This window comes from Trifolium pratense, linkage group LG1 (genome assembly GCF_020283565.1).
Source record: "Trifolium pratense cultivar HEN17-A07 linkage group LG1, ARS_RC_1.1, whole genome shotgun sequence".
NCBI lineage: Eukaryota > Viridiplantae > Streptophyta > Magnoliopsida > Fabales > Fabaceae > Trifolium > Trifolium pratense.
Window position 1 is genome coordinate 17,517,381 of NC_060059.1, and position 25,454 is coordinate 17,542,834.

At 31.1% G+C, this 25,454-nt stretch overlaps 3 protein-coding genes across 3 annotated transcripts; 1 reads left to right on the plus strand and 2 right to left on the minus strand.

The window, feature by feature from the left end:
- Positions 1-1,914: 1,914 nt before the first annotated feature.
- On the minus strand, positions 1,915-4,490 carry LOC123902395 (plastid-lipid-associated protein 6, chloroplastic). The gene is made up of 4 exons (XM_045952107.1): positions 4,082-4,490; positions 2,776-3,012; positions 2,465-2,591; positions 1,915-2,301 (listed from the first exon to the last, which is right to left on the minus strand). The coding sequence occupies exons 1-4, from the start codon at positions 4,331-4,333 to the stop codon at positions 2,084-2,086; spliced, it is 834 nt and encodes a 277-aa protein (XP_045808063.1). The 5' UTR covers positions 4,334-4,490; the 3' UTR covers positions 1,915-2,083.
- A 5,614-nt stretch (positions 4,491-10,104) lies between these two features.
- On the plus strand, positions 10,105-16,937 carry LOC123902397 (long-chain-alcohol oxidase FAO1-like). Its single transcript, XM_045952109.1, has 3 exons — positions 10,105-10,507; positions 14,346-14,618; positions 15,067-16,937. The coding sequence occupies exons 1-3, from the start codon at positions 10,265-10,267 to the stop codon at positions 16,804-16,806; spliced, it is 2,256 nt and encodes a 751-aa protein (XP_045808065.1). The 5' UTR covers positions 10,105-10,264; the 3' UTR covers positions 16,807-16,937.
- Positions 16,938-17,110: 173 nt separating this feature from the next.
- Positions 17,111-25,072, minus strand: LOC123902396 (phosphate transporter PHO1-like). Its single transcript, XM_045952108.1, has 15 exons — positions 24,730-25,072; positions 23,122-23,202; positions 22,752-22,986; positions 21,508-21,838; positions 20,916-20,964; positions 20,385-20,456; positions 20,134-20,263; positions 19,345-19,465; positions 19,011-19,260; positions 18,761-18,865; positions 18,602-18,646; positions 18,223-18,375; positions 17,846-18,124; positions 17,619-17,755; positions 17,111-17,511 (listed from the first exon to the last, which is right to left on the minus strand). Exons 1-15 carry the CDS (start codon positions 24,967-24,969, stop codon positions 17,421-17,423), a joined length of 2,319 nt encoding a protein of 772 aa, XP_045808064.1. The 5' UTR covers positions 24,970-25,072; the 3' UTR covers positions 17,111-17,420.
- Between the last annotated feature and the right edge of the window lie 382 nt (positions 25,073-25,454).

The following is a 25,454-nucleotide window of genomic DNA, read 5'->3' on the forward strand; positions in this document are numbered from 1 at the left end:
CAGTTGTTCCATTAAGTCTGACTTATCTCAAAAACACCTGATCAGATCAAATCTTCAATAAACACGTTCTTAAGTGGATTTCCATATATAACAGATGCTCATATTAAATGCGCGAGATTTCCTTAGCAAATAGGATGTTGTAACATGTTTTCCAACATCTTGTTAGCATATTTGTTTTAGCAAAATTAAGCCAATTCAAATATCCAACAACAACAAAAGCACTTAGACACACAAGGGTAGGCGCGGTTTGCGCCTTATCAGGCTTGTTGAGGCTTGAGCTCTCAAGTTGCAAGAACAAGAAACAATGGACGATTATGATATCTATTAGAGAAGAATAGGTTGTTAGGAGGAAGTAAAGAAATTTTTATTCATCCACGATGAGCCACACAAAGTAGTTACAAGTGAGTGTGTATTTATACACAATTTCTTAAGCTACAAGTAACTAACTAACATAACAAACTTCTTAACTTCCTAACTAATTGTGAGGCCTAACTAACTAACAATTAACATGAATTACACAAACAAATCTCGACATTGACAATAATATCTTATATAAAAATATCTTTAACGTTCTACTTTAGTTTAAATTTAGAGTGTTGTTAACATGTGCATATAGGGCACATGTTAAAATATCTTAATATAGAAATTTAATATTTATTGATACAAAAATTTAAGGGTGCCCCTAATATGATCCCCAATTTTAAAGGTCCACCGATGGTCCTCTGCAGAGGACTGGGAGAAAGAAAAGTAACAGGATGTATAAAGTATATCTTAATAGCAACCGGATACAGGCAGTCAAATAAAAAGGACCACCGGTGGACCCTTAAATTTGAGGACCATATTAGGGACAGCCAAATTTTAAAGCTTAAAAATTTAAAATTTAATGTTTCAACATTTAATATTTTCTATTTTTGTTTCTTTAACACTATGTCAATTGAAAGGTCTGACACCTCGATATCAGCTCTCCGTCTCCTGGAAAAGTAGGTTCCAAGGGTTGAAATGGTCATTAAGGCGGTACATGAAATTCGAAAGACAATTTAGTCCATATCCGATATGAGCATTAGAGTAATTTGATTGGTACATATTTGGTTAATTTAAAATGTGTCTAATAATAGGCTCTTTAATTTTTTGTTAAAATGAATCAACTTTGGCATTTAGTAAAAACATGATTTTGAATGACTATTCTATGACGTACTATCATAAATATTGTTCTTATTTTGCTAGCTCTAACAAAGAGAATGTTTAGAAAGTGTGTTAGAGAATAGAGAGTGTAATGTTAACACTCCTCTCTTATGTTTTGACATTGACGGTGTCCATGTGTTTGTGTTGTGTCGGACGTCCTTAATGTTGATTTTGAACCTTTCTTCTCAGTGCTCATTCCCCATCATGTTGAGCCTAGCTATTTTATTTCAATTAAGAGTGAACCTACTGTTCCAACTACGAGTTTTCTTTTTTGATGATTGTTCCAACTACGAGTTATAACCACAACCATTGAATGTTCCATGATGTTCTGCTGTGACTTGTCTTTAACAGCAGCGAGGGGATGAGATACAGGTGAGGATTAGCAGTTGAATCAACAATAGAGTTAAAATGAAATAAGAACTGGTCAAGCTTGTAGGTTCAAAACTTGAAGCCTAACAAAGTAGTGTGCATTTGAAGTGGCATTTCACCAATCTCAGTCAATTTAGTCGATATATGTGTCTAGGTGAACGTTAGACAAACACAACTTTAGAAAAACCTACTTTCTTAATGATTTATGTTTGAACGTTTGCAGGACCATATCCGATGTTAGGTCATAGAAGTTTTGCTACATTGTTAGGTGAAGTCGGTAAAGACACATGCATGACTCTTTGTTATACCTCACAATAGAACTTTATTTCAAAGCAACTCGAGAAACTCAACGGTATCAGTATCTATCTATAAACAAATATTCCTTTAAGATTAATATGTTACACGTAAACAAAAAGTATCATGTTCCCTTGGAGCTGCATAGTGTGGATTGGTTATATCAATGTTACAATATCGAAAATCGTATAGCAAGACAATACACTATCATAAAAAACATAGTTCATACACCGGGAACTTATGAAATCACAAAGACCCTTAGCTCGCCTCTATCTCCTCTGGTGACGCGGGTATCCGAGTCAAGATATGTAATTTCAAAATCACCAGTTCCTGTATTATTAGTTGGTGGCCTTAATGCATCTGGAATTCGAGGTACCTCTAGCGGTGGCAACTGTGAAAGATTCCCAGTTGCCTTCACTGTGGTTTTATCAAATACTATCTTGATCTTTGAAGAACCTGAATCATCACAAACCACACACAATAAAGAGGCAATCTCAAGACAGTAGTACAATACTACGATTCTAATATCTGTCGAATAGAAAAAAATCATGCAAAAGCTACTATGCCGCATATGCAGATAATTTTAAAAATAGAAGCACAAAGCATAAATAAAACTAACCTACGAGTTCAAATTTGTGAGCTAATGTGGCTGTTACTTCAACAGGCGGTACAGGCCACGGAGTACCCAACTGAAGATCCACTATATTATCAAAATCTTTGCTTAAGATGTCAATTCGTTGATAAACCTAACAGCAAAGGAAGAGCACCAATTAAGCAATTAGTATTAAACATTTCATACACTTATTATCGAATAGTATTTTCCAGATCAAATCACATTCATAGGACCAAAAATCAGATAAAAACATATTTTGTGATAATGAAGAACGATAAACACAAATGTTACATCAATAGACGAGATTAGTAGCAGACCTGTCCGAGAGTTATAGGAAGGAGCCTTCCAATGGGAGGTCCGGGACGGCTCCCACCTAGAGTACGAGATGAGAACGCACTGCTATATATCAGTTTCCATCTTCCTTGCAATTTATCAAGGTCTTCCGAGAGGTCCACTAATCCTCCAGCAGATTCAAGTTCCTTAGCCGCAGCATCTGCCTTTTGTAGGTCTTCTTCATTGGCAGCAAGACCTCTATTTAGCCCAGAAACAGCACTCTGCAGTACAAATCAAACATGAGAAACGAGTTTTGGAAAAATGAAATAACAAATAAAACCAACAACAAAAGCATTTTGTAAATCATAAAAATAAGTTTTCCACCATTCCAAAATCGAAAACAATGTGCCACATCTGGCAAATGCTTATGAAATTTTAAAAAAAGCCTAAAAAACAAGAGTTACAACCAATCAATGGAGAATAACAAAGAAAACTGCCCAATGGCTCAAAACAGACCACCAAGACCAACCCCCTTATGTAGTTGTGTAAGGGTTTGCTTGAATTGACTTATTCGAGCTTATCTACCGAAATAAACACTTGTGAGACTGTTTCAGAGGGCTTATGTAAACAACTTATTTCCATAAGCTCTCCATGATAGCATATAACTTTTGCATAAACACTTATATGATACATGCTTATACTATAAGCACTTAACTGAGTTATTTATCCAAAGAGGGCCAACATATATTTCAATAACAATCTTAACTAGATAGATCATCCGTAAAACTGAGACCAGAGATATGCTAATGCTCCTAAGGGAGGAACAATTATGTCCATTAACCAGACTTTGCTAAGGTTAAAACTATCAACAACCTAATATAATGATCACAAAAGATCCCCCTCAAAATTATTTTGTTTTTAACATGTGTGATATGATTGAAGCACGGAAACACCGGACACGACACTGACACGTCGACACCGATAATAGTTTGAGAAAATGACATAATTCACTGGAATGATAAGTGTCATGTCGGTGTCCGACACCGGGACACGCCTAATCTGTGTCCGTGCTTCCAATTTGACCAAGAAGATAAATTTAGGTACTTAAGTCAAATGCATATATATTATAACAATTTCCTCAACTATTTTTCCTCTGCAATATTAGTAACTAATCATACACTCATCATGATAATAATTATAGTTAAACATGAAATTGACCACATAATCACACATTCATCATCCATGCAAAAGGTCCCAACCCAACCCAACAAGTGTAAGCTAAAAATTAAGGGATATAAAAATAAGAAAAAATTAACATCCAAAAAAAACTAAGCTAATAAAAAAATTTACCAGAAGATTGAGCTTCAAGTTGGGGATAGTATCAAATGGGTTTGAAGGAATTGGAATAGTTATAGATTCATCAGTTTCAGCAGCTTTGACAATAAGGGATGATGGCTTGATATGTTTATTACCCTTTGGAGTAAAAACATTGATGTTGTTGCGTGGAAAGAAACAAGAAGAAGAAGAAGAAGAAGAAGATGGTAAAGAGTGAGAGAGAGAAGTTGAGGCAGGGTGATGAACGAGATTAAGGAGAGAAGCCATGAAAGGGAGTAGAAGTGATTATCAAAAGGGTATTGGAAAGTGTAGAAATTGGAAGTGATTATTTATTGAGAAAAATGATTATGGTATGTGTGAACGAGATTTTGTGTTGTGTTGTGTTGTGTTGTGTGTGACAAAACAAGAAGACAAAGAGTGTTCTTTTTTATTTGTTCATTCACACGCATACTTATTATGGCGCCACGTAATGCTCTCTGCGCCTTTTACCTATCTCTAATCTCCAACTAGGATTTTGGTCTTTCATTTAGTCAACGTCGACATGTCTTGGATATTTTAAGATTCTTTCTTTATTTTCTACAAAAGTTTGTAATTTGGGTGATACATTTTTCTTTGGCAGAAATATTAAGCACACTTTTTTGTTTTACATGAACATAAGACATGCTCTTTGGTACCAATTATGATGGGTTAGTTTATATAAAGTAAAAAAATTCTGATTTTAAATGGAACTACCGCAATTCGCAAGTAGTTGGTGGAATTGGTTGTGAGAGAATTTGTAAAATATATTTTTGGAATGTTGCAATGATTGAATTAACATCATTAGTTTGATAAATTGTATAACTTGGTTTTCAACCGTAATTACATAAATTCTTCGGGTCCGTTTGGTGCGTAGGATAAGAGACAGGATATGATAACTGTATCATATCATGTCTTAATCCAGTATTTGGTGACACAGCAGGATATGATAAATTAATCCTGAAGCTTATCCTATCCTGCCTCCCTAGTTAAAATTCTTATCCTGAATTTGAGCTGGGTTATCAGCAGGATATGATAAGAAAAAAATTATCGATTTATTCTTATAAAATATATTTTAAAATAAAAATGAAAATTAATAAAATATAAATAATAAAATAATTTGATAGTAAGTTAATAATAAAATAATTAATTTTTAAGTATATATGTGATTTTCTCACAAGGGTAATTGTAATTTATATAATCTAAAAAATCAAAATTCTACTAAAATTACAATATTTTAAAGTAAAATAATTACTAAAAAAAATTATAAAATAGGGATATTAATTTAAATTTATAACAAATTAAATATAATATTTTTGCAATGATAATTTTATTATTTACGTATGAGATATATTACATATTTATTTAGCTTATCTAACATGTATATATCATGGAGTTATTTATTTGATCATAATTTATATAAAAAATTAAACTTGATTATTTTCTCATTATTTTTATTTAAAATTATATAACTTATTTGATTACTTATTTATATTTTTTATTTATAAACTTGAAAGTATTAATAAATAATTTTTTGAAAAATAACAATTGTTTTACAAGGGTAATTTTGTCATTTAAATATGTTATATATTTTATCATATTATTATGAGCAAGTATGTATTAAAAATATGATATAATAGTTATCATGTTTGTTATCCTGTGTGCACTAAACACAGGATAGGATAACTGAAGATAATTGTTATCCTGTTGATATCATATTATATATCCTTATCCTGTTTTATATCTTATCATGTCACTATCCTATCATGCGCACCAAACGAGCCCTTCAAGAGTTATTTTTCTTCACCAAAAGATACAGAATTATCTATCTATATATATACTGTATATAGAGAGAGAGAGAGAGAGATACTTTAGAGATAGAAAATACACAATCAGAAAATCATGAGATTCACCAGTTAGAAATTTTGCCAAAAATATTTATAAGTCATTTCTTGATTTCTCTAGTGCACAACAATCATCGAAGAAACTTTATTTTATAAATTATCATTGATTGATATGCTTGATATAAGTGTGCAATTCATATCATGGTTTTCAAAATATCTTAAAGGGGATTTAGTGGTTATCCCATTTGTATCCGTTTTGCATAAACCAGTGAAGATGAATCGAACCTAAAACTTAGTGTGATACACACACTTTGGAATTTATGTGCAATGTTCATCATGTCGTTCATCATCTTCTTTTTGTTCAAGTATTTACAGCAGACCTCCACTATAAGTTCTCACAATCTTTAGTTTCAATTTATAATTTATTTATACTTAAATTCATGGCTGCAATTTTAAAGAGGTGATGATCAACAAAGATATCTTCAAGAGATAAGTATCAATATACGACTTATTAAATTCACGCTTATACATCTAAAATAAATGATCATGACATGAGTTTATAAATACTTTCTTTATATTTTAAGGAGTACATAGAGTACTCAACCCTTACAATTTGTTGAAGATGTTATTAGATGCTAGAAACATAAGATAATGGATCTTTACACCAATTTGAAAAATTAAGAGAAGACAAACTTGCAAGATAATGGATCAGTACACCAATCTGAAAAATCAAGAGAAGACAAACTTGTTATTCTAGCTAGCTATAAACCAAAACCAGAAAATATACATTATATGATCCATTAAGGATTGCAAGTTAACAATTTCTCCTCTAAACATGATATTGTTACGAGCACACTATAAATACCAAATAGTTGCCAATCAGATTACATGTCCAACATTTACATATTTCTTACTCTTCATCAAAGTCTCAAAAGAAATAAAATGCTTTCAAACTTCTTCAAAAACAAAAAAGAATTCCACATTCATCCGTTGAAAAATTTGATTTACATTTGATTTTGAAATTTGGTGGGTCATTGATTTCGATTCTTCAGCTCACCCTAAACACCTCCACACAATATACAAGGTTGCCAATTTGTCCACATGGCTTACCCACACGCAAAATCTCCACAGAAAATAATAGTGAGAAACAACCCAACCACACATCATATCAAAACAAATAAATACTACTCCCACTAATTAAGATAGGCAAAACCGAATCAACTCGAATAAAATTCGAAACTCAATTCGACAATTGATTCGTTAAACTTGATTCATGAACCAAATAAGAGGAACTTGAGCTATAAATTAAGTTCATTAATTAAATGAGCTGAACTTGAGCTATATATAATTTAACTCATTTAGTTCACGAGCTGGCTCGATTATGTATATCACACTTCAAAATATGTTTTTAAATAACACTTCAAAAATAATTTTAAATTTATATATTTGATTATATATTTATATTTATATAATTGATTTTTTTTTTTTTACAAATATTTAATTTTATATATTTAAATAATTGATAATATATTACTTTCAAGAAATTTAGACAAACACTTAATAATAATAATAGGATTAAAATGAGGCTTTGTCTAACATGAAAGACTTTAAGTGTTTCATGGTGCACAAGTCATCAATATCAATATTATTATAACGAATACGAATTTTGTAAAATCTATCGTTGGATTGAAAGTTTATATCGTATAGATCATCCATAAATTTTTTTAAAAAAATTGGAAATTATTTGATATGTTATTGAGACCCATCAAAATTAACGGTATTCAATAAAAATCCATAAACTGTTAATTGAGCCAATCTTTTTGTGTATCTACCTTTTTGTAAACAAATTTATCAAGAGCTCTTTGTTGTGATTTTATTAGCTCTTAATTTATTTTCTTCATTTTTCATTATCAGATAAATGTTTCTTTGGCAACATCTTCTAAGCTTCAAATAGAAACAAAAAAAAAAAAAAAACTCAAGTAGAGAACAATAGCACCTGTAAAGTTGAATGCTGACTTTAAAAAAGAATTGAAAAACTGTAAGATCCAAATGATTGAAATTGGATGAAAAAATAATATGTTAATTATTAACAATTTATAAAAAAAGAAGTTAAATAACTTGTTAATAAAATTAGGAACACAAAAAACAAAACGACACCAAAAGTTAAATAAAAAAAAAGCTATAACCCATACATAGCTTACAAAAACTCAGGAATTAGAAAACCACAAAACAAACCCAACATGAACAAATGCAAAAGTGGTGCCATCATTTCATTTTTTTTCTATGGAGTCCTATTTTGGTAACCCTACCAATTATGCTTAATCAAGCTTTCTACCAATTGAGCCTCACTCACTTATTTAGTAGGTATAAAAAAAGTTGGACCTTAATTTTGCATTTTTCTTTAAGCATAAGTACTTTTTATTTTATTTTATATACATAATAATAGATAGACAATTAGGTCCCTTAAAGTAATGGGCCTTAGCCCATGACATCCATTTACCTTTGCCCTGTTTGTTGGTTTGTTCGAGTCTTGCTATACCAAACTTTGATTTGAATTTTTCGCATCTCCTGAATATACTCGGTCACCTCCTGAAATTATCAAACCAACCCTCTCGTTTTTTAGGATGCGAGCACTTTTCGCACTCTAAGAAGCGAGTGTCAATTTTTTAGCTCAAATTCACCCTCTAGAATGAAAAAAAAAACATGAAAAAAGGAGTTCGCATTCTAGAAAGCGAACTCAGCTGCAGTTTGCTATCTAGGAAGCGAATTCAGCTGCAGTTTGCATTCTAGAAAGCGAACTCAGCTGCAGTTCGCATTCTAGAAAGCGAACTTCTTCCCCCTATTTTTCTATTTACACACTCATTTTCTAAGTAGCGAGAGGAGTAAAATGAGGTTTTCAGGGGATGATCATGACTGTCAGGGGCGCCAGAAGTAACTTTCCCAAAATTTTTTCTAAATGAAGTTTTTGTTGTTTATAGTGGGATCATCACCCTTGACCATGGGCGGACCTGTTCAAGGCTTGGTGTGGCTATAGCCACACCAGCCTAACCCAAATTTTTCTAAAAATAAAAAATAAAAATTTTATAAATAATTTGAAGTCATTTTGTATACATATTCATATAAATATTAATGTAAATATTAGTTTAGAGTTTATTATTGATAACTGTAAGTATCTCGTATACATATTAGTTTAATTTTTAGTGCAAATATTAGTTTATAGACTATTGTTGATGATTTCAAGTTTTTGGTTATACATGAAGTATTATTTTTAGTTATATATTTTAATTTTGGCTTAACTGCATATTTAGTCGCTTATGTTTATTTTAGGTTTCAATTTGGTCCCTTATGTTTAACAAATTTCAAGTTGATCCCTTATGTTATTGATCTCAACATAAGTTGGTCATTTTCGTTAAATTTTGAGTTAAGTTTTTCAAACTTTTTGTTAAATTTTGAGTTAATTTCTTCTAAAATTTCACATAGTATTCTCCTAAGTGGTTCATGTACGCAAATTCATTAGATATATCGACAATTTAAACAAAAATTTGACGAAAATGACCAAATTGAAACTTTTTAAAGATAGGGGACCAAATTGAAATATAAAATAAACATAAGGGACCAAATATGTAATTAAGCCTTTACTTTTATAAAAATCAACTTTGAGTTTTTTGTCAAAAAATAGTGGACAACTAATTGAATTTATAGGATTTGGTAAAATTAGCAATTGAACTAGCATATAAATATAATATGACATAAAAAAATGTTTAATATATTTAATTTTTTCAAGTAAGATAATACGGGTAAAATTGGAATAAAAATTAATAAGTTATAAGCTTATTGAGTTAAACAAGTGATATACATGATTTAACATATATTCAATAAATTATAGTTTTTTCTTGTCTTTTTTTCGAATATAAATTTTGTGGTTTTTAGATATAGTTTATATTGGTTTCTTTTTTTGAATAAATAGTTTTTAGTTTATTGTTCCTTTTTTGGATATACATATTGTATTAGTAGTAATTTCACATATTATTTATTGTTTAACTAAATTATTATCAAGATGAAAAAAAATTGTAATGTCTAAATTTTTTTAGCCCCACTAAAAATTTGTGGCTGGGCCCACCCTGCCCTACTAAAAAACAAAACGCTATTATTAAGTGTATTTTGTACTCTATATATGATATATGTACACATAGTCATAGCTTGCACACCTGTCTTTAATTATAATAGAAGCAAAACATGCACACATATGAGTGTACAACGATTCTTATTCTTAGCTAAAATGAATAAATTATTTGTACCACACACTACTTTCTAGTTGAAAGAGAGAAATTGAGAAATAATGGAGAGAAGAAGAGAGTGTCATCCTCTATTGAGAGGTGGAAAAAGAAGAAGAAATAGTAGAGGAAAATATAATACACATGATTTTTCTTTAACTCAGATGGAATCACTTGCAAGCATATGTGAAGCTATTTTGCCTCCTATTGAGTCAGAATTTTTGGAGACAAAAGGAATTCAACCAACAAGCAAAGCTATGAAGTTCTTCTGGAAAGTTTCTGGCTCTGATTTGTCTATCCCTAATCAGGTATACACTACTCTTTATTATAGTGTCACAATTAACATGTATATTTAATTATTGTTTTATTTATTAATTTATTGGTTTTTGCTTGATTTAATCAAAGATAATCAAGCCATTGATTATTTTGAAGAGTATAGAATGTTTTTTTTTAGCAAATGAGATGCAGACAGACAGTACAACTGCGACATCCTAAATATATAAAAAGAAACAAGTACAAAAAGAGAAAGGGGACACCAACTTTTTTGTTGGAGAATGTTTTGGTCTAGAATAAAGATTACTCAATTATAATTTAAGCAAATAATATTTCAAGTTCTAGTATATTTGATAGAGTTGGAGGATGAGATCCTCAACAAGTTTGAAAAATCATGTCTTAAGGCTCATAATTTAGGAAATGATGTTCATCCAGGGAAGAAGATGGAATGTTGCCATCATATGAACAGTGTGTTATCTTTTAGGTGGGGACAATAGAAATGATATAAAAAGTGTTAATTTAGCGTGATATCGGTGCATTCTAGTCATTAGGCTACTTTATAGAAAGAAAACGGACCAGGTCATTTGGTTTTTAAATCAACGGTTAAACAAGTTGGAAAATACTATTCAAACACAATTCTCTAATAAAAATACAATAAATACACTTTTTTTTAATTTATTTTTAATATTATTTGTCTGCATAGATTCCGACATTCCGTGCTGTGAGTGGAGAGAGAAGATGTCGTATTTTTATCCCGTAAGTTGATGTAGATATAACACACCTCAAACAAGTTACTCCATCCGGCCTTAATTACAAGAAAAAAGCATCAAATCAAATTGGCCACAAATATAAGCAAAAATGAACGAATTCAACTCTATTAAATATATTTTTCCCAAAAGTACCCCTACACGTGCATTTATTTATTTGTAGACTACCTACAACGAGCATGCTGATAACACCTAGTTTCAAGAGAGTTAATTGGATAGGGATGAGCATGCTGACATAAAGTAGTGATAGTGCCATATTTGTAGAGTTGTCAAAACGGGCGGTCCATTTGGGTCGGCCCGATTGGGCTTCGGGCTTTATTGGGTCGGGCTAAAAAGTCCGGATAAAAAACGAGATATAGAAATTAGTGACCGATCCCCGCCTGGTACGGGTTGTCGGGCTTTCGGGCCGCCCGGATATATATATATTTTTTTACTTTTACTTTTAGTGTTCATGAATCACACTCAACATTATAAATAACTAAAAAACTACTTATGAGTTTCTCGTGCACCCTATTTTTACTCATCCCCTACCCAACAGTTTATCGCGCGCCTTATTGTTACTCATCCGCTACTTAAGAGTATGTCGTGCGTCCTATTTTTACTCATCTTCTACCTACGAGTTTCTCGCCCGCTCTATATTTACTCATCCGCTACCTACTAGTTTCTCGCGCGCCCTATTTTTACTCATCCGCTACTTAAGTAGTAAAAATGATAAATTTGAGACAAAAAATACCGTCCGCTACTTAAGTAGCGAATGATATTTGAGACACTCGTAGAGCGCAAAAAAAACTCTTATAATACAAACTAAGTTCAAATCATCCAAAACAAGTTACTTATAATATTTATTTTGAAAAAATTATTATAATTTATTCGGGCTTGCGGGCCGCCCGTGGCGCATTTGGGATAGCCCATATTTTAAACGGAATTTATCGAGACGGGTTAAAAAGCCCGGCAACAATTTGGGCTAGGATTTTCAAAGCCCAAGCCCGGAAAAAATCGGGCTTTGCAGGCCAGTCGATTCGGGCTAGCCCATTTTGACAGCTCAATTCATTTGTACAACTACCTACGGTATATTCATTTATTCTTATTAAAGAGGGTATTTTAGGAATTCTTAATAAATTTCACACAAAATCAAGATAAAAAGATGTCTTCTTAATAAGTGTGCAAATGAGAAAATTTGCTTACAAAAGAGGCCGGAGGGAGTATTACTTAAGTTCGTCTCTAAATAAGAACTCGATCTTTCAAATTTCTAAGTGTATTAATTATTTCTTTACTAACATCACTAATTAAAATGCATATTTTTTTTACAATTTGTCTCACATTTTATATGCAAGGACCGATTTGAATCCTAGACACTGGATTGTTTTTTGGTTGAACCTAGACACTCAATTTATTCGGTTGAAGAGTAAAATTTTTAGCTATTAAGACAAAAATAATTGAATTTGTCTCGCAGTTTTTCCAGCATGATCCATTTGACCTTAACACCCAACCAAAATGTGACAATAAATGCTCATCAAATTTATGTTTGGGTCAAGATAACAAGTTCCGTAGCTTATTTCTCGTTTACATCAAAATCTGTAAAGATAAGATAGATATATTAAACTCAAGTTGCTAATAAGTTTTTTTAGTATAAGTTATTGGAAAAAAATTCGGATTCAATTCTTGATAAAAATAGTTTTTGATCAGATTTTTCTAACACCACAACTGAATTTTAAATTATCGGTACCTCCATCCTGTAAAAATCAAAGGGCTAATACTAAAATAAATAAATAAAAGAATCTCTAAAGATAATGGGCCATGCTAAAGTCTCTCCCGAGATGATAGTTATGGAAATAAAACTGGAAATAAAATATAAAATTTTGAATAGAAAATATTGTATTTTAAAATTATATTTATTATTTTTATTTTCTTAACTATTGTCCCAAAGGTACTTATTACTCCCTCCGTCTCAAATTTTTAGTTTTTTTAGTTTTTTAATTTTGTCCCAAAACTTTAGCCCTTTTAAGTAATCAATGCACATTTAGTGATATTTTACAATTTGTACCCTTACAAAAATTAAAGCATTAATTAAATATATTTTCTCTTTCTTAATAAAGTAGGATAAAAATGACTTTACTTATCATTTCTTAATCTCCGTACAAAACTTCAAAAAGACTAAAATTTTGGGACGGAGGGAGTAGCATTTCTAAAAAATTTTCTTAGAAAATATAATTCAAACACTTATCAACTACTGGTACTTATATTACAAACTTGTGAATCCAACTTTATCAAGATATTGATAAAGTTATAAGAAGTGATACTACTAAAGATATTGAGTTTAAACAATTTTTTTTTCTCGGGTCTTTTTAATAAGTGACAATTTATCTTTATATATTTATTGAATAATTATGTATTTAGTTTAAATATTATAGATTAAATACATTAATTATTCAACGAATTTATAGACCCGATATATTAATTATTCGATGAATTTTTAAATTAAATATGAATTATCTCTAATAAAAAATCAAAGTAGTTAAAAGAATATATACTAATACTATACTAAAGATGGCAATTAGTTATTGTTAAAATTGTTGTATACATTTTGTCCCCGTGAGTTTATCTCAGCTAGTAAAGACATCGCACTATATTTGTGCAAGAGCCGGGTTCGAATCCGAGACACTTCACTTATTCACTTTTAAGGTGAATTTTCTAGCCATTAGACTACTTGACAAAAAATAAATAAATTATTGTATACATTTTTCTTTAAGAACAACAAAACGGTAGTATATATCAATTATCAAACTAGTAGGGTGAATTTACACCCGAGAGGTTTTTGATTTTATTTATTTGTAACACTTTTATTTCTAAAAGGCCTCACAAATAAAAGTTACTTTAAGCCTCTATACATGTTGGGCTGCCCCTGTGTAAACATATACATGTCCTACTTACCAATGTGCAAAGAAATAACTCTTGAAATTTTAAAATAATTTTTTTTCCACATTTTGTCTTTGGATAAAATCAGTGAAAAAAATATCTATCAGCTTGCATATATGGTTTTGATATTCTCTTTTAGAAATGTATAAAATACTTTATTTCTAATAAATTAATCTAAAAATGTGCATAGGTTGCAGAGATACTAGTTGAAAGAGCACTGCCAGAAGCATTTATATTCCTAAGAGTGATTCTATGGATGCTATCAACAAGGTTGGGAACTTTGTTGCTGTGTGGATCTCTCTGTCTCACTAATAAATGGACTTTCATCAATAACTTCTCAAATATTTCTTTGGAAAATAGAGAAAAAGTTATTCAGAAATGGTTGAAGCATAGGTTCTTCACACCTATTAGGCTTATATTTATTTACATCAAAGTCCTTTGCCTCATGGTTTTCTTTTCTCAGGTACTGCCACATTCTTCATTCACAATCTTAGTAATATTTTCGAGGCAAAACTGCACTAGAGGTTCTCTAACTTAATTTATAGTTTCAAACTCCTTTATCTGTTTTTTGAGATTAAAATGGTAATTTACAATTTTTAAACGACAATAACGTTGATACTTCCAATTTTCTGTCCAAAACCGTGAAAAAGGTGTCTACTGACTCACATGCTATGTCAGCATAGGTGACATAACATGCTGACGTTGCATGCGAGCCACTTGCCATGTGTGCGTTGACTTGATCAAAATCAGTGAGGGTCATCCTTTTGCAAAAGAGGCTATCTATTATGAAAGATAAAGGGCCAAAATCACAAGTTTGTGAAAGTTAGGGGGCCAAAAGTGCAATTTAGCCTATTTTTTTTATGTGTTTTCTTAATTGTGTTTGTGATGGAATATTCACTTTACTTATGCAGTGTGATGAGAATGGTGAAAACCAAGCATGGGAAGCCATTGGTTATCATGTTGACAATGATGATGAGAACACAAGCAATATTCACAAAGAGAGGCCACTTGAAAAGGGAATAGTGGAAGCTATAAATGAGGATGATTTGAGTTTGCCACAATCCCTTTCTAATAAAGGTCTTGAAATTGATATAGATGGTAAAAACAACATCCTTAAAGTGAAATGTGATGTGGTAATTGTCGGTTCCGGTTGTGGTGGAGGAGTTGCGGCCGGTGTTCTAGCAAGTTCAGGCCTTAAAGTACTTGTTCTTGAGAAAGGTAACTATTTTACTCCAAAGGATTATTCTTCTCTAGAAGGTCCTTCTATGAATGAGCTTTTTGAATTAGGAGGAACTTTGTCGTCAAAGGATGGAAATATGGCTATTCTAGCAGGTTCAACAGTTGGTGGTGGTTCTGCTGTTAATTGGTCAGCATCGATTAAAACACCAGATTATGTGCTCGAGGATTGGTCAGAGAATCATAATCTACCACTCTTTTCAGGCAATGAATATCTTTCGGCTATGGACACGGTGTGTAAAAGGATTGGCGTAACTGATAAGTGTGTGGCGGAAGGACTACAGAATCAAGTTCTCAGAAAAGGTTGTAATAAACTCGGTCTTCAAGTCGATTATGTGCCGAGAAATTCATCGCAACATCATTACTGTGGTTCTTGTAATTATGGTTGTCGAAAAGGAGATAAGCAAGGGACCGATGTTACATGGCTTGTCGATGCTGTTGATCATGGTGCTGTAATACTAACAAAATGCAAAGCTGAAAAGTTTATTTTGGTGAATAATAAGAAAGGGAGTGTGAGAAGAAAGAAATGTTTAGGAGTTATGGCAAATGTTTTAACAGAAAACATTACATGGAGAATTCAAGTTGAGGCAAAAGCAACTATCTCATCATGTGGAGCACTTTCCACGCCGCCTTTAATGATCGCGAGTGGACTAAAGAATAAGAACATCGGCCGACACCTTCATCTTCATCCGGTGTTATTGGCGTGGGGACATTTTCCGGACTCGATGTATGATCTCAAAGGGAAAACCTACGAGGGAGGAATAATAACTTCTCTGCACAAAGTGTTATCAGAAGAAGACTCCAAAGTAAAAGCTATAATTGAAACTCCAGCATTAGGACCAGGAAGTTTTGCTATCTTGTTTCCTTGGGTATCAGGATTCAACTTCAAAGAAAGTATGTTAAGATATTCGAGAACAGTTCATTTGATCACAATTATTCAAGACAAAGGCTGTGGAGAGGTTAGGAGTGAGGGTAGGATAAAATACGAGCTAGACGGATATGACAAAGAGAACATGAAGCACGGACTGCAGCGGGCGCTGAGGATTCTAATAGCGGCTGGAGCTGTTGAAGTAGGTACTCACCGAAGTGACGGACAGAGAATTGTTTGTAGTGGAACTAATGAAAAAGAATTGAATATGTTCGTTGAATCGGTATATGCAACAGGAGGGCCAATGTCACATGAAGAAGTTTGGAGTTTGTATTCGACTGCTCACCAGATGGGGAGTTGTAGAATAGGGATGACTGAAAAGGAAGGTGCGGTTGATGAAAATGGACAGAGTTGGGAAGCTGAAGGACTATTTGTGTGTGATGCAAGTTTGCTTCCAACTGCAATTGGTGTCAACCCTATGGTAACTATTCAGTCTATTGCATATTGTGTTGCCAAGAGAATTGCAGTAATTTTGAAGATGGAATAGCGTATATCTCGCCAATGATTTTGATCGGTGCAAAAAATATCTTTTCATTTAATATTTGCATACATTGTTTGGAACTTTGAATTATAAAGCAGTTCATGCAGTGAATAAGTGATTAGCAACATTATGGTGAAGTTGGTTATCTTTAATTGTTTGAGTTGTTCTACGCTTTTATGTGGACGCACTGGGTTAGGTTTATGCCCCCCAGTTTTTGTATATATATATATTATATTTAATATAAAAGGTGATATAGATAAAGGATGGGGGTGAAGCCTGCTTTGTCCCCTGATGTCTAGATGCTCTTCGCTTATCGGAAAAATTGTTTTGAAGAACTGAGTTACATTTTGTCTTTAGTACTCATTCAACTAGTTAAATTGATACTTATTTCTTGTTGATTACATTTTATAATAGGTTACATAGAATCAAGCTACTAATTTCTGAAATCAGTTTAATAAAAGAGAAATAGACAATAAACAAAAGGAAAGACAACGAAATCTCTTTTCTCCTTTTTGTTCGATATAAAACAGGAAATCCAAAATTTTGAGTGTTGATTCACAGGAGAAATGCCATTGAAGATGCATCTTTTGCATTGCAAGACATTTGACAAAAATGACTTTTCAATAGTCGGAATCTGTCTCACGAAATGGTAATGGAACTGTCTTCACTGCTCGGTAATGGCCAACGTTATTTAGATGCTCATTTTCCAACCTGTTCAAATAAAGTTCTTGAGTCATTCTATGATTTTGTTCACTATTTAACAATTTTTATGGACTAATCTCTAAGAATCTAAAAGGTTTTTAAGATAAAAAATGTACCTGTAGAAATTCCAATGCCCTCGTCGAATAACTTCAAGTGCAGCCAACAAAAATTCTAGCAGTCGCGATTCAACATGTCCGACTTTGAAATGCATGATAGTCTCCACCCATGTCACTCTCAAAACAATGTTTAAGGCCTGCAATCCAATATCATTTTCTGATATTAACAAAAAACCTATGATTCGTTTTATGTTCATTCAAATCATAAAGAGATAGTGATAACTTACAATAGACATATAGTATATGCTTTTTTTCTTTAAAACCAAATCATCTCTAAGCCATGGATTTCTTGATTTAGGATTTAAAAATCCCCAATCCTTGATAAAATCCCAATACAATTGATAAGTTGTTGCCACCACAGAAGTGATTAAGACTATTGCAAACCATAGATTGTCATTTTGTCTGCTGTATGTTACTCTTGCTCCCGCTGCCACCATCGCCGAAACATACTTTCCCATGTTAGCCAAATGGTTCATGTCGCTGTCATCAAACCACCGTCTCGCACACTAGTAACAAAATTCAATAAGCATGTGTACTATTAGTCAATAACATAATAAAAAAAGGTTTAATTAGCAATGTAACATGTTCACAATCTTAGGCTTACTTGCATAGCACGCCAATAATATGGCATGAATGAGATGATATAAGTTATTTCCATATATTGCCTTCCAGAATGACAGGAATCAGGGTGATGTGTTTTGAAAACTCTACCTAAAAGGTTACAGCTTGTAGTTTCCAAATGCCTTAGCAATGGAATCTGTATCCATAACATAAAATTTGTTGTTAATTAAGATGCATAATTAGTAGAGGCGTAAAATACAAAAATATAATCAATCATGTACATAAGAAACGGTTGACTTTTTAGGTTTATTGAATAACTGATGTATCTCGTCTATATTATATAGACCAGATACACCAGTTATATAATGAATCTAAAAAGTGAGTTGTTTTTTATAAAAAAGGACCAGAGTGAGTATAATCACCTGGCTAGTTAGTTGGTCAGCCATAAAAAAGTCTACTAGCAGAACCTGTTAAAAAGACAAATTAAAATGAAATTAACAATGCTAAGTTCAGTTTTTCGACATGTGTGTTATTACAATGTATCCAATTGTGTTTAGGAGAAAATTGAGGTTGATGTTTACCCTATAAAACGGAGAGCAGACAATGTTGCGAATGACACGGAGGAAGCAGTAACGGGTTGGACGATAAAAAATGTCGAATGGCCAAATGAGCAGACCTATGAAAGTCTGAAAATTGTAGTTCATAGTTAGCACAAAGGTGTCTAAAATATCGTTAAAAGTTAAATAGTCGATATTATGAATCAATTTTTTGAATTTTTCGAGCAAGCTAAGCAAGCTTAATCGGTCAAAATATTCGATAGATTGGACTAACCATAAGTAAAATTGCAGGAAGTACATCAATTTTGGTAGGAGGAAAGCCAGCAGCCCTTAAAAGAAGGTGCACAACCATTGCTCCAACAACAGTTGTCATCAAAGTAGTGCATATCAAAAATGCATCTCTATGTTTAAGTGATGTTCTTGGAGAGAATTCAAATATGAAATTGTAATTGATTCTTGTTCTTTTCCACATGTATAAGTTACATCCATACATAAACAAATGCAAGCTTAATAATGCAAATACACTGCACAAAATCACTCGTAACATTAGTACATTTACATTGATGTAGATATTTTTTGTCTATTATTAAGTGTGTTTAATTTTGTACCTGAAAACAGGATAGACAATTTCCATATAAGCTGACTCATTATTAGGAGAGAATATAGAGCACAAATGAGCCAAAAATGCATATACACAAAACAAGGACACAAAACAACCTGTAGACAACCCTGCAGAGACAGTAACAAGGAAATTAATTAATAAACATAGATCAAATATTAATATGTAAAGGAAATTCTATATTTTCAACAAAAACAAAATATTTACAATTTGACCCATTAGCTTAGTGGGGTCCAAACAATGCCCAAATTAATCAGTTGTTACTTGACGTTTTCTAACTATGTAGCACAGACATTTCAAACTCTAGAGTGTTAAACACCATACTCATGTGGTTACATTTCATTATGTTAATTTTCTAAATTATTATCGATGCTAGTGTGTCATTATTGTGTCTTGTATCTGTGTTAGTGTTGGTGCTTCATATAGTTGTCTAGTGTGCACCAAAATTTTACCTGGCCAAGCACAATTTCTCGAATTAGGCGTGTCTCAATATCAGACATGCGTCAATGTCGGACAACGACACAACACATATGATACCAATAAATTATGTCATTGTCTTAAATTATTCCAGTATTAGCGCATCAGTGTCTATGTCATGTCTAGTGTTTGTGTGAGTGCTTCATTGTACATTAGTGTTCAGCTCATTACTCAAATATATTATATATTGTATTGCATTAGTGTTGCCATTAAATTATGCATAAAGTAAATACCAGTGTTGGTGAATCTAAAGTGGTCCATAATTAAGGGTAGACAAAGATAGAAGCATTATATTACGTACCGACAAGAAAGGTGGTCATATGAGAATCTTTATGTTGTTTTGGTCTTAAAAACTTCATTGCCTTTTTTCTGTCATTGTTGGCAAAGTGCTTTGTGAATATGGACTCCACTTCGTCCATTAGTCTAACAACCTTATGATGATATATAGTAACATATTATTAGAATACCATATAATATAACCCATTATGCACATTATTAATAATTTGTGAAACACCAAAATCAAAAGGTAATGAAAATGAATGTCATATATACCTTATCAGAACTAACGAAATGGGATCTCTTCACTTCTTTTAAATAACTTGCAGAAGCTTTTTGGCAAGACACCTGTTAATTTCATCACATGAAAATATATGATTTTTATTCATATTATTGGAAGTTTAGTATATATGTTCAAATTACTTGCAATGTTAGTAGAGATGCAGCTAACTTAATTAAATTAGTTATAGAACTAAATTAACAATGCTAAGCAAATGAGCCGAAGATAGTACATGCATATGTGTGATTACTGCTTAAAAAATATTTGTGATCATACAAGATTTCTTCCAAAAATTGTCTATGATGTAACATGTTAACTAGACATGTTATATGTACGTTGATATTTCAAGTGTGAGTTGAGTTCCACATCAGATGGAAAAGTAAATGTTGAACACTTTATAAGTGATATGACCCATAAACCTAATGCCTTAAGGTCTGATGTGATGATCCCAAACATTAAACTACTACGATATTTACAATATATAGTACTAATTAAGTAAAGAAGATCTGAAATAGTTTAGGCCTTACCTTATCGAATTTCTTTAGTATCTTCGTAAATGCTACCAAATTTAGTGAGCTGCCAAAGTCAAAGAATGACCAGAATTTGCTTAATCATCAAATAGTTGTATATAGTATAGTATGTGAATAAGGCATATAAAACACACCAAATGATGGTATTTTTAAAAGTTTTGAAGTATTTGTTAAAAAAAAAAAATTGGTGTACTTTGTCAAAATATTATTACTTTTGATAAAAAATATTCTTGTATAAATTTTATTTGAGTAAACCATAAAATCAGTCCCCAACTTTGTAAATAGATTATTAACTTTATAAATATTTCAAAAAGGTCCATAATTCTATCAAATATTACTCAGAATAGGCCTTTAGAGAATTATGAACTAAATTGAGAATAAATAGATAAACTCAGAGACCAAATTAATAGTAAGTCATAAAATATCGGAACTTGATTGAAAATAAGTGGTTAAATATAAAAACCTATTAACTTGACAATTTAATAAAGTCGGAAATTTTTTTAAATATTCATAAAATCAAGAACCTACAGATTCATTCAGAGACTAATTTAATTTAATGATTTACTAGAATTTGTTATATTTTAGAAACCTGTAAGTTTTGAGTAAGCCAAGGGCTCTGTAGAGTTCAACAAAAGCACTTCTAATCATTTTCTCAGCACATTGAATCTTTTTCTTGTGAATGAAATCTCCTGTTGGATTATTGACTAAATCCTCCCAAAGCATGCTAGTAATAGCTGTAATTGCTCTAGTTGCGTTTGTGCCTGGAACATCTATTCTCATTGCAATTTTTGGCTTTCCTTTCTTTGTTTTTGTCCTCATTGCTGAATTCACAAAGTTGACACCATTTTTCTCTAAACTTGCTATTACTTCATCTGTATGTGATATTTCTGAATTTGTTTCGTCTGATTCTCCATAACTTTCTGCACAAATAATTAGCTTATATGATTAAGTAACTCATTTGTTAATTACTTTTATATATAAATAGAAAAATTAGTAAAGGCTATGATCACTTTGTAGCTTATGAGAGATATATTCTCAATTAAAACAAGTCTATGACTTCTTATCCAAGAAAAGTCTCTTTTATAGGCTTTAAATGAAGAGATTTTACTTGTATTTTAAGGGTGAATCTAAATAGAATTTTTGAAAAATAGTTTGAAGGTGGACTCTTACTATTTTTAATAAAATATTATTATTATTATTATTATTATTATTATTATTATTATTATTATTATTATTAAACTCGTTTTTTTTTTTTACAAAAAATAGGCTCACCTTTGAACTCTTATGGTTGGTTCATATTTGACAAACCCAAAGGTTTAAGTTTATTTTTTTGAAATTTATATATTTATCCATATTTTTTTGTTTATTTTATATATGCAGGTTTTCCTTTTTTTTGTTGTTGTTGTTGTATCGGTTATTTTGCATACACTAATCATTCGAGTCTTGTAGGATCCAAATGAATCCATCAAAGATATATATTTTAAGTTAATGTGCACTAAATGTTTGTGGGCACATTAATTGGTTTAACAAGTTGTGAAAGTCAATCTAACCCCATTTACTTAAATAAAATGTTTGCAATTGTCATTAAACTTTCAATTGTCTTGAATTTATTTGTTTGAAACTTTTAATTTACAGCTTGTCTTGAATTTTTTTTTTTTAACTTTTGCAATTGTCATTAAACTTTCATCTATGGCCATTTTTTTTTTGGTACATTTCATCTATGGCCATTTTACTATTATCATATTAAACTTCCATCCATAATTTTTTTTTTAAAAAAAATCAAATATTAAAAGTTACTACCTATCTTAAGAAAATCATATAAAGAAAGCTGACCTGAGTAATTAGAATCCCGTGGTGGTGAACGAGGAAAAATCTCAGGATTATTATTTGTCTTTGACGAGGGATGATTTTTTCGACGCCGGTCATTAATAATTTGCTTTAGGTCTTGCAAAATTTGAAGCTGCTTGTTCAAGGCTTCTCCTCTCTCAATGAATTCAATCTCTTGTTTAATGTAAAATTGGTTCACTTTGTTTAGCTCTTCATCAAGCATCACAAAAAACACACGAACCTATCAACAGTCACAATGACCAAATCAAGCACAAAAAAAAAGTGCAATTAAATATATATATTTCACATATTTATTGATTTATTTAAGTCCAAAAATGTATAGTATATTATTAGAATTAAGCTATGAATTTTATACCTCATCTTCTTCTGAAAATAATTGAACAAGCTCTGTTTCGTATAATTCTTCACCACTGCCATTTTTGGTTTTCTTCCTGACCTGCACGCATCAGAAAAATGTTCATATTATTTATATTATTGTGTGTGTTTTTAACTTTATATTATCTTTTTATTTGCTTATTATAGAATTAAATATGTACACTGTTTAACAAACGCCACAACATGTTTTAATTTGCTTGGTTTCGTGAGAGATTGAGAAACTTGAAAAAAAGAATGCAAAAAAGGCTTTTATCACTAAAAAAGGGAGGCCACTATAAACTCACTTTAATTAGAATCCTTAACCCCCACATTATAAATCATGTTTGTATTAATTAGGGGACACTAACACACTTTCTATAATCTTGTGGCAACCATATCAATCAGAATTAATTAGTGTTAGGACTTAAGATCAATTCTCATCTGAGGTTGAGAATTATGTCTCACTCAACCAAAATTTAATATAGGATTATTGCTATCGAGACACATTTTAGATGTTCAGTCTTGGGTATAAGGGGTTGGATATGTTAACAGTCTCATACTTAATAAGATAATACAGATAATACTGCTATCGGGCCACTTGAATCACACCTTATAAATGTCCGGTCATAGGCATGAGAGTTGAATATCAAGAATTAAACATGTTTATAATTGACACAATTTTCATCTTATAAGTTAATTTTATTAAGATACAGTAAAACACAACCCAAATTTAAAGAATTTTTATTGTGGTTACTAGTATTTATTTTTGCAATCCAAATTACCTACACATATGATTGCTTATTCTAATAAATAAACAAATGGCAAAATTACACTACATGTCCTTTATCTTATTTTTTTGTAACATTTTGGTCCTTTATATTTTTTTTGTAACAATTTGGTCCTTTATCTTTTTTTTTTTGTAACATTTTGGTCCTTATCTTATTTATTTATAAAAAATAAAGGACCAAATGTTACAAATAAAAAAAGATAAATGACCAAACTGTTACAAAAAAAGGACTAAAGTGTTACAAATAAAAAAAATAAAGGACTAAAGTGTTACAAATAAAAGATAAAGGACCAAAGTGTTACAAAAAAAAATAAAGGACCAAAGTGTTACAAAAAAATAAGATAAAGGACCCGTAATGTAATTTTGCCTAAACAAATCTACTATAACCATTAACCATACTAATATAATTGGTGTATATTAAACACTAATATTGAAAAATTTGGCAACACGATTCTCTAAAAAAAGAAATTCAGATTCAACTCCGGCAAAAAAAAATCAGATAATTCACTATCAACTCAAAGATAGCATGCCACAAAACCCTAAATCGTAAAGATACTTTGAAACATCTAGTAGGAGTCAAATATTTCACCAGGTGACAAAAAATTAAGGGTATATTTGTTTAAGATATTAAAGTTAGAATCTACCAAAAAAAAAAAAAAAGTAATGGGGGGAGTGGGGAGTTAGACACACGCAATAACCGCACCAAGCTTGCATTCATCTTGTGTGTAACATTTTGCTTGCTTGCAACAAGTTTTGAACATACAAGAAATTAATTAATCACAAGTTAACAACATATGCCAAAAATAAAAACATTATATGTACCTTAATGATGTTGGTGTTATCATCATGGTCTGAACTAGGTGAGAGTTTTTGAGAGATTTTCTTGACAATAAAGCAAAGAGAATCCATAATAGATTCTCCATCAACATGATGGTGATTTTGCTTTGGAATTTTTGAGACCTTAATTCTCTTTATTTGTTTCTTCAATTGCCAATAGTTCAAAAATGCTTCCTTCCATTCTGGTATCAATTGTGCTTCTAGCTCCTTTGAGAATTTCACCATTGTTTTTTTCTTTCTATAAAGGAATTAAGTAGTTGTATATATATAAAAGAAAAGTGAGAGAATGTGGTTATTTGAAGTTAACTTGAAGTGGGTGCAGTGAGAGAATCTGATTGAGATCTTTTATATATAGATAGATGGAGAAAAAGAGCCGTGTGGAGAACATTAATTAATTTAATTAAAAGATTTGTTATTTTTTTTTTTGTCTTAACATTAATTAATCTTTTGTTTAGAGAAAGTAACTTGGAGATGAGAATTTTAGTCAGAATTTTAATTTAATTAAACTTTTTTTTCTGAAAGATTCCTTAATAACTGAATTTTATTATTCAATTGAGTTAAATCATTTAGTTAGTTTAGGAGGTTAATTATGAAAAGGAAAATGTTAATCTGTATAGTATATTGAGATTTTTATTTTATTTTTTATAATCAGTATATTGAGATTTTGAAAAAGCAAAATTGATAAAATTTTATTTTAAAAAATAATTTGA